The following is a 10,502-nucleotide window of genomic DNA, read 5'->3' on the forward strand; positions in this document are numbered from 1 at the left end:
CCAAAGCCTGGCAGAGACACAACAAAAAAAGAGAATTTTAGACCAATATCCCTGATGAACATCGATGCAAAAATCCTCAATAAAATACTGGCAAACCAGATTCAGCAGCACATCAAAAAGCTTATCCACCATGATCAAGTGGGCTTCATCCCTGGGATGCAAGGCTGGTTCAACATTCGCAAATCAATAAACGTAATCCAGCATATAAACAGAACCAAAGACAAGAACCACATGATTATCTCAATAGATGCAGAAAAGGCTTTTGACAAAATTCAACAGCCCTTCATGCTAAAAACACTCAATAAATTTGGTATTGATGGAACGTACCTCAAAATAATAAGAGCTATTTATGACAAACCCACAGCCAATAGCATACTGAATGGGCAAAAACTGGGAAAATTCCCTTTGAAAACTGGCACAAGACAGGGATGCCCTCTCTCACCACTCCTATTCAACATAGTGTTGGAAGTTCTGGCTAGGGCAATCAGGCAAGAGAAAGAAATAAAGGGTATCCAGTTAGGAAAAGAAGAAGTCAAATTGTCCCTGTTTGCAGATGACATGATTGTATATTTAGAAAACCCCATTGTCTCAGCCCAAAATCTCCTTAAGCTGATAAGCAACTTCAGCAAAGTCTCAGGATACAAAATTAATGTGCAAAAATCACAAGCATTCTTATATACCAGTAACAGACAAAGAGAGAGCCAAATCATGAATGAACTTCCATTCACAATTGCTTCAGAGAGAATAAAATACCTAGGAATCCAACTTACAAGGGATGTAAAGGACCTCTTCAAGGAGAACTACAAACCACTGTTCAGTGAAATAAAAGAGGACCCTACCAAATGGAAGAACATACCGTGCTCATGGATAGGAAGAATCAATATCATGAAAATGGCCATACTGCCCAACGTTATTTGTAGATTCAATGCCATCCCCATCAAGCTATTAATGAGTTTCTTCACAGAATTGGAAACAATGGCTTTAAAGTTCATATGGAACCAAAAAAGAGCCCGCATTGCCAAGACAATCCTAAGTCAAAAGAACAAAGCTGGAGGCATCACGCTACCTGACTTCAAACTATACTACAAGGCTACAGTAACCAAAACAGCATGGTACTGGTACCAAAACGGAGATATAGACCAATAGAACAGAACAGAGTCCTCAGAAATAATACCACACATCTACAGCCATCTGATCTTTGACAAACCTGAGAGAAACAAGAAATGGGGAAAGGATTCCCTATTTAATAAATAGTGCTGGGAAAATTGGCTAGCCATAAGTAGAAAGTTGAAACTGGATCCTTTCCTTACTCCTTATACGAAAATTAATTCAAGATGGATTAGAGACTTAAATGTTAGACCTAATACCATAAAACCCCTAGAAGAAAACCTAGGTAACACCATTCAGGACATAGGCATGGGCAAGGACTTCACGTCTAAAACACCAAAAGCAACGGCAGCAAAAGCCAAAATTGACAAATGGGATCTAATTAAACTAAAGAGCTTCTGCACAGCAAAAGAAACTACCATCAGAGTGAACAGGCAACCTACAGAATGGGAGAAAATTTTTGCAATCTACTCATCTGGCAAAGGGCTAATATCCAGAATCTACAAAGAACTCAAACAAATTTACAAGAAAAAAACAAACAACCCCATCAAAAAGTGGGCAAAGGATATGAACAGACATTTCTCAAAAGAAGACATTCATACAGCCAACAGACACATGAAAAAATGCTCATCATCACTGGCCATCAGAGAAATGCAAATCAAAACCACAATGAGATACCATCTCACACCAGTTAGAATGGCAATCATTAAAAAGTCAGGAAACAACAGGTGCTGGTGAGGATGTGGAGAAATAGGGACACTTTTACACTGTTGGTGGGATTGTAAACTAGTTCAACCATTATGGAAAGCAGTATGGCGATTCCTCAAGGATCTGGAACTAGATGTACCATATGACCCAGCCATCCCACTACTGGGTATATACCCAAAGGATTATAAATCATGCTGCTATAAAGACACATGCACATGTATGTTTATTGCGGCACTATTCACAATAGCAAAGACTTGGAATCAACCCAAATGTCCATCTGTGACAGACTGGATTAAGAAAATGTGGCACATATACACCATGGAACATTATGCAGCCATAAAAAAGGATGAGTTTGCGTCCTTTGTAGGGACATGGATGCAGCTGGAAACCATCATTCTTAGCAAACTATCACAAGAACAGAAAACCAAACACCGCATGTTCTCACTCATAGGTGGGAACTGAACAATGAGCTCACTTGGACTCGGGAAGGGGAACATCACACATCGGGGCCTATCATGGGGGGGGGGGGGGGGATTGCATTGGGGGTTATACCTGATATAAATGACGAATTGATGGGTGCTGATGAGTTGATGGGTGCAGCACACCAACATGGCACAAGTATACATATGTAACAAACCTGCACTCTATGCACATGTACCCTAGAACTTAAAGTATAATAATAAAACAAAATAAAATAAAAAAAAGATGATGGATGGTTGTAGCTTTACGGCAAGGGAGAAGATATCAGCAGCCAATTTTTGAGATTCTCCATACCATGTGTTAGTCAGTGTCGAAGGCTGAAGGTTAATAAATCGGTAGCCTGCTTCTTTGGCAGTGTCCTTGGCAATCAACGTTTTACCACAGCCTGGAGGCCCATAGAGAAGAACACCTTTTGGAGGCTGCAGACGCCTGGAATTCTCAAACAAATGCTTCTTTTTGATAGGTAAGATGACTGTGTCTTTCAGATCCGTAATTACATCATCTAAACCTGTTATATCACTCCAAGTAACATGCATATTAAGAGGGTCTACTAGATAAGCAGCAATACTCATTTCATATTCTGAGAGCTTCACATTTTTCATACCGATTTCCTTCATTAGTTTTTCTGCCTGTTTCTGAGCTTCTACTTTTTGCTTTCTGGTTGGATCAATTGCATCTACCATCCATTTGATAGTAAAGTATGTCACTGCATCAAATATTATCAAACGGAAAATTAAACCAACAACTTCATTTCGACTCAAAGGACGAGAAAAGGCTTCAGCATATACCATCTTGATTGGTGACCCAGGAGCAGAAACAGTGGGAGCAAATGCCCTCAGCCGGCCTCGCACAGGAAGGAAATGCAGCCTGGGAGAGAAAGCTTCTGGCGAGAGCCGAGACCCACTCCCTCGCACGGAGCATGCGCGACCCGCGATCCGCCGGCGAGAATGCGGCGTGCTCCCAGGCTTAGAAACGGTGAGCGAGAGCAAATTCGCGCAGCTGGTGCTTGCTTAACCTGCTATCTGCTGGTCTGAGACTTTCTGCGAAGCCCGGAGACTAAACTTTCTGACATAGGTAACTGGGATTCCTCAATAATGAACATATTTTAAAGTAAAGAAAATGAGTTGACAAAGCCCTGATTCTTTGTTATTCAAGTGAGGTTTAGAAATAAGTTGGATGGTTGTGTTAGAGGACCAAGTTCATATGCCCGCTGCATAATAACAGACCTATACACTGAGGCAGCTGGGTTTACGTCAGAGAAAGTGTTTAATGATCTCAGGGTAGCTGAGGAGATGGAAGGAGACCCTCAAAGCCATCTCTCCAGGGAGTTTGGGGCCGGAGTTTTAAAGGGATTTTTGGAGGGCAAGGGGATGAAAAATTGGGGCCATTCATTGGTTGGGGCAAGAAGGATGAAATCATCAGGATGTGGAAACTGCATTGTTTGGGTAAGTCAGCTTCTCCTGGCGTCCTTCAGACCAACTGATGTCAGTAATTTCACTGGTATGCAGGCCTTGAAAGAATACCTCAAATGGGTAAATTTAATATTTCATAGTGTTTAGGTTGTTGACTATAAAGCAGTTAAGGGGAGCTATCATCTGTGACAGGGCTTATGTGATTCTGTGGCAGTAGGCTGTGAACAACCATGAGGAAGCAGGTCAGAGAGCAAGCTGACCTAATGATTAATGCTGAATGTGCTGGAAGCTTGGTTTATTTTGGTTTATTCCCCTCCCTTCTTCTATGATGAATTTTATAAAATTTATAAGGACAGTTTCAGTTGAGTCCAGATCACGAAAGAGAAGATAGGATTGGAGGTAAAGATTAGGAGCATCATGAGATCACGGATGAGAATCCCCAAGGACAGGACTATGATAAAAGCAACCTCTGAGCATGTTACAATAAAATTGTTCTTTAAAGACAATTTTTGTGATTCTTACAAAAGGGCAACTCTCCCCTCAGGAATAAAAGAGGTCCCACTAGCCTCTGAGAGCAGCTACTTCAACCTCAAAACCCAGGAGTTCCAGCCGAGTGACTGGGAGAGTTGATGAGCAGCTTCTTCACCTCCCCTTAGTGCTCCTTTGAGGGAGCTGAAATGCATTACAATTGCCACTGTTGTCTGCCCTCTGGAAGTTTACAATGTGAGACAAATGTTCAGTCTATTTAGGACATGAACTGTTTCTGAAAATATTCCCCTCACCATACAAGAGAAGCAATGGATTCTTAGTGTCCAGAAATAGAGGTCTGACTGAAATTTGACTTGAGCTTGATAATACGTGGCTTGCCTTCTTAGGATATTAAATATTAGAGAGGTAACTCATCACTGCAGATTAATGAAGTCATCAAAATCATTTAGAAATAATTGCGGGCCTAATTTTAATTAGAAGTTTGATTGCTACTATTGAAACGAAATAAGAGAAATGCACACTCCTCACCCTCTGAATGTTGTTCCCATTGAAACAACAATTACTATGTCAATCTTTAGCTCATTAATGGGCCTTTTTTGAGATTTACATTAGATGGTTTCCAAAGAATAGAGTATTTTAGGCAGGGAATATAGGGTGGCAGGACTGTAATCAAAAGAACACCTAGAATCAAAAGAAAAGATAGAAATGTCATTTTCCGAATGTAAGCAAATATAATGCAAGAAAAATTGATGGCTTTCAGAGAAGTAAGATAAAATAGTATTCTAACAGGTTGGGATATTTTCATCAGTTTGGCAAAGAGAAAAAGGAGTGCCCCTAAAATGGAAAGCATCCATCTAAAAAGAAACAAATATAAAAACCTTCAAATGACTGTCTTAAAGAAATGTTGTACATAGATATAAGTTGTTGATTAGCATGTTGAAATGGGAGAGTTCCCTGACCCTCTCGTAGGACTTGTGCCAGGGGTGTGACTCATTTGCTCACCACCGCTCACTCAAGCCCCTTACGGGAGGGGGAGCATGCAGATGGGCAAGTACAGGAGCTGAGGCAAGTGCTTTTGGGCTCCAGCCCCATGGTAGCATCTAGGGATGTGTTACAACTAATGCCATTTTAGCAGTTGCCATCCATGGATGGCTGAGTGATAAACCAGCTCAGTAGAGAGTTGGGGTAACAGCCTTTTACACCCTGACTGCTTGGTACCCAGGTCCTTGTCCAGCGTCCAAGAAGAATCAGGTCACCTGGACTTGAAGGATGGTGACTGAGGGGCTTTCACTGAGTGGTGGAGGTGGCTCTCAGTGAGATGGATGGGGAGCTGGAAAGGGGATGGAGTGGGAAGATGACTTTCCACTGGAGTTTGGCCATCTATGGTAAATTCCCCTCCAACCATCCCCAGCCAAACTCCTCTCAACATTCGGATGCTCCTTTTCTTCTCTCCTTTTCTGCTGCAATGCTCTGCCACTCTGCCACTCTTCTGCGCTTCTGTTTCTCTGCTTGTGGAGCTTGGGATCTATATGAGCAGAGGATAGGGGCATGGCAGGCCAGAGTAGCCTTGGAAAAGGTGACATTTGGACAGAATAACTGGAAATGCATGTTTCCATTTAGGCCTGTGTGTTTCCAGGCTTGAGGGTGGGGTCTTTGCAGGGTACTGTCCTCTTCTACCCAGTATTTTCCTGCCTCCTGTCCTTATCAATGTGATTTTAGAAATTATACACCAGAGACCAGGATGCATCATTTATCAAATCTTATCCTCACATGGGAAGAGAGGAAGAGACAGACAGAGAAGGAGAGGCAGGTGGGAAGCATAGAAACGGAAAAAGAGGCAGAGATTTTGTGGAAAATAAGCATTTTGCTCATCAAAGTGGTGTACTCTGGAATAATGACAGTTTTCTGAGTTCCACATGGCCTATTTTATTCATGTCTAACTAATTTATTTTGCTTTGATTTCATATTTTCCAAAAACTGTTGTATTTCTAATTATTTGTTTATTTATTTAGAGACAGGCTGTTGCTCTGTCGTGCAGGCTGGAATGTGGTGGTGCAGTCATGACTCACTGAAATCTCAACCTTCTGGTCTCAAGTGATCCACCCACCTTCAGCCTCCTGAGTAACTAGGACTACAGGCCCGCACCACCAAGCTTTGCTAATTTAAAAAAAAAGTTTTTTTTGTAGAGACAAGATCTTACTATGTTGCCCAGAATGTTCATATTTTGAATTTGGCTTTTCAAGTATTCCAGGATATGGTGAGAATGAAAAAGTTCAAGTGGCATGATTGATTACTTAACAAATATCAAAATGCTGTTCTAAGTATTTTGTTTGCACTACCGTGTCTAAGGGTACTTAGAAAATAGCAATTCTGGTCACTAATTTTTTTGCATTAATAAAGAATAAATGTGTTTTCTGAGTATGTCTTTGAGTTTATTTTCCATAAATTAATAAGTAAACTAGTAAAATCAAAGATTGGGATAAGACATTAGTTTTCAAAATAATGTTATAACCCATTCTATATTAAAAAGAAAACAAAGAAACACAAATTCACTGGTCTTTCTCTTTGTTACTTCTTATTGCGACAAAGTGCATTTTATATAAAATGTTATCATTGGGCAATTTCTCAAATGCTAGCAGGAATTTTTTGCAGGTATCCAAGAGCAAATTTTTTGCAAAGAAAACAAATGGTTAACCAAGTTAATTTATATAAACAAAGAAAGGGGTATATATGGCAGACACTACTAGTGCTGGCTGTGTACCAAATTATTCATTCTCCTCTGTGTTACCAAGAGACCTACACTTTTGGAGCATCAGTGTTCCCAGGCTACAAAACAAGCAAACAACAAACGAAGTCCCAGCCTTCCTTGCAATTAGTGGTGTCCATGTTACATAGTTTTGGCCCACTTAGAAAGAAAAGAAATGAATGGAAACATGCTAGATATTTCTGGAAATGTTATTTTGGAAAATTTTATTTATTCACTCCATAATTCACTCGGTTTTAAGTACAGTGTACACACTGTGGCTCCTTATTACAATCAGCACCTGTACAAATTTATAATTCACCCTCTCCATAACTCTTCTCAGTGGAATTAGAATGATGAGGTCAAGGCCAGTGCATTGCACAACTTTGGTGAAAACTGTAATCCATTTAAATAGTGTATTCTGAGGGCACCAACACTGTCTCTGGAAGAGGTTACAGCCTGATTTCACAGAACCGAACTGTTGTCTTACTTTATGCATAACTGTCTGCAAAATGTCATGGTTCTTTTGGAGAATTAATCATATTGAGGTATATTTTAAGGGAGAAGATATGTTGGATTTTCATAGGAACAGCCTTGCCATTATTCTGAAATTTCTCATCAAACAGTAACATTTGAATATTTTTCTTGTGATGACAGTCCCTTACCTTAGGTGGTTTGGATAGTTCTCCGTGCTTTGTCCTTTATAAACAGCAACAATGACAATGGTTTGAAAAAGCCAAGTTGGAGGGAACATTTAAGAAGATAAATTTGATGATTCTGCAACTATTCTGGGCCATCAATGGAGACGGAAACATGAAAAATTTATCTCACAAAACAAGCTTAGCACAAATGCACACTGTGTCAATAGTCTTCCTTATTACAATTGATGGTAACTCTATCCTAGGTAACTCTGTCCTAGTTGCTCAGGTCAGAAACAGAGTAATTCTTGACTTTTCTCGTTCTTTCACACTTCACATCTAGTCCAACCACAAATGATGTCATCACTAATTACCACTTAAATCTCCATGTAAGTTCTTTCAGTCCATGGTTTTGCTTTACTGATTTCAGATACAGCTGGAACCAGGGTTTGCAGGACCCTTGAGGTTAGGTAATTCATATTTCTCCTTCCTGCATTTACTCTGTCTCATGCCCTCAAAGCCAAAGAGATATAAATGGCAATTGGATTGCATACTGACTTTCAAGTTTTTTCCTTCCTTTGATTTTTGTTCTTACTAGCTCCAGTGAAATGTAAAATACCCTGGAATCTTTAATGTTCTAAATTATTCTAAACTTGAAATCTAGTCTATGTGGCACTTGAAATCTCAGCAGATGTCTCCTTTTATCACCTTTGTAGTGAAGATTACTATGATGACCAGATTAAGACAATGCTGTCATTATTGAGCTGATTTCTTCATGGAAGTATCTCTGTCTGAACAAGATTGGACTGAGACGTTACTTTACTTCCATGGTAAGGTGGGTAACAATGTGGCAGTACACATTTTTATGACCAAAAAAGTGTGTGTGTTCTTTTATAGCATCCTAGGACCCCCAAAGGGCTAAATCCTAAAAAGGAGGTCCAAGTACTGATAACATCAGTCTAGGGGTTCAAAAAGGTACACCTTGCCTGAGGCATCCAGTGCAGCACTTGTCTGGCTGGATAATTTATAGAAACAATTAAAATTCCCTGTACAATAATAGTCCCAAAACTTAGGACAGTAAAGATGAAATGAAATTTAGGGAACCTTTTATTCAAATACCTCCTTCGATAGAACTACAAGCATAATGTTCCTTAACCAGATTTACACAGCAATTTAGAGGATGATTTGGACTGAAAACTTGAGAAAAGAAAAATCATTCAGAGCAATCTGAGCTGTGTGAAGTACGTAAAATGTATCAGGCCCAGAGAGACAGGAGTGTGGGACTTCAGGCATGTCACCTCCTCCTCCATGCCTGAGGGCAATTGTTTAAAGCAATTTTGTTTCTGACTAGCTATCTCACCCATTATCTTCATATTTCTGGAATTTTAGTTTGTTTTTTCTTTCATTTTCTTTCCCTTTTTTTTTTTTTGAGACAGAGTCTTGCTCCATTGCCCAGGCTGGAGTGCAGTGACATGATCATGACTCACTGCAGCCTTAAGCTCCCAGGCTTATGCAATCTTCCCACCTCAGCCTCCCGAGTAGCTGGGACTACAGGCGTGCACCATCTCACCAGGCTAATTTATTCATTTTTTAATTTTCAGTAGAGATGAGGTCTTGCTCTGTTGCCGGGCTGATCTCAAACTTCTGGGCTCAAGTGATCCTCCTGCTTTAGCCTCCCAAAATGCTTGGATTATAGGCATGAGCACCTGTGCCTGGCCATGGAACTTGTCATACAAAGAATAATGTTTAGCTCATCAATAGATTATGCTATTTTAATGTAAATTATTGGTAAACAATTCAGGAATTGCCTCTTCTTTTTCATTAGAAATCCATTTGATATATCAGAAAGCTGAGCTTTGGAAATAAAATAAAATAAAATAAAATCCACTGATAACTGCTGTTAATTGGATTATATATTTAGGACAACTTGACTCTATCCTCCCAGATTGCTGTCCAAAGCATGGTCCAAATAAAGTCTACTTATATTAATTTTTCTTCAGTTTCTTCTTTTAGTTTATTGAGAGAATACAGATGAAGTACTTAGTTCAATGTCTCTTATTGCTAAGGCAGGGATCTCAGGAGGGAGCTGTCATGAGTTCAGAAAGTTTCCCTCTAGAGCCTTGAGAACATGATGACAGATCTTCAAAGCAGGCAGGCTGGGGTCACAAGGTGGATAAGAAATTTCAGGGCTTGAAAAACTATAATTACTCCTTAGAACCTAATGGAAACCGGAAGTGACTTAAATAACCTACTGTTAACCCAAAAGGAAATAATAATCAATTGGCCAAGGATTGCTATTTTCCAATAAAGTTTTTAAAAATCAAAAAAGAGGTTCATATTCATTGTCATTTTTATTTTTAGAACTACAGAATTTGTAGCTTAATTGAAAGAAAAACACAATTTCATTGTTTAATGGCCTCGAAAAACATTGCAATTTAATTTATGCTTATTGTTAATTGGGCTTTTTATACTGTATTTTCATAATCATAAGATTTCTTTAGACTATCACATATAATAATTCTCTGTTTTACACTGAAGAATTATTTACCTAAAGTAGTGTTAAATTAGACAAATGTTCTGTTTAAAAAGGTTTTTAGCATATGTTTGGGTTTTAGAAAATCACCTACAAATGAATATGTGAACTTTTTGCAGGGAATTACACTGCAATGATCATTGCTATTTAAACACTACTTAAAACTGGAAAAAGACTAAAGTTGTCATCATGTCTAGCCTCGCTAACTTCAGTAAATTAAAGATTAGTGGCACCAATTTGTAGTAACTACTGGGGTAATTGTTTACTTCTTCTTACATATTATTTAAGCCTATTATATACTATTAGTGCATTCTCTTTGAAGATCCAAGGGAGAAACTTCCCTTTGGTCTCAGCATCAGGGATAGTTATATTTCTCCTAAGCAACTGGTTTG

The 10,502-nt window shown here is 39.2% G+C and overlaps 1 protein-coding gene across 1 annotated transcript in view; it reads right to left on the bottom strand.

The window, feature by feature from the left end:
* LOC111539364 (ATPase family AAA domain-containing protein 1-like) overlaps positions 1–3,086 on the bottom strand; it is a 7,723-nt gene extending 4,637 nt beyond the window's left edge. Inside the window, 1 exon segment of the mRNA XM_026454140.1 lies at positions 2,528–3,086. Coding sequence (XP_026309925.1) covers positions 2,528–3,086 — 559 coding nt within the window.
* Between the last annotated feature and the right edge of the window lie 7,416 nt (positions 3,087–10,502).

Source organism: Piliocolobus tephrosceles, chromosome 1 (genome assembly GCF_002776525.5).
Source record: "Piliocolobus tephrosceles isolate RC106 chromosome 1, ASM277652v3, whole genome shotgun sequence".
NCBI classification, from domain to species: domain Eukaryota; kingdom Metazoa; phylum Chordata; class Mammalia; order Primates; family Cercopithecidae; genus Piliocolobus; species Piliocolobus tephrosceles.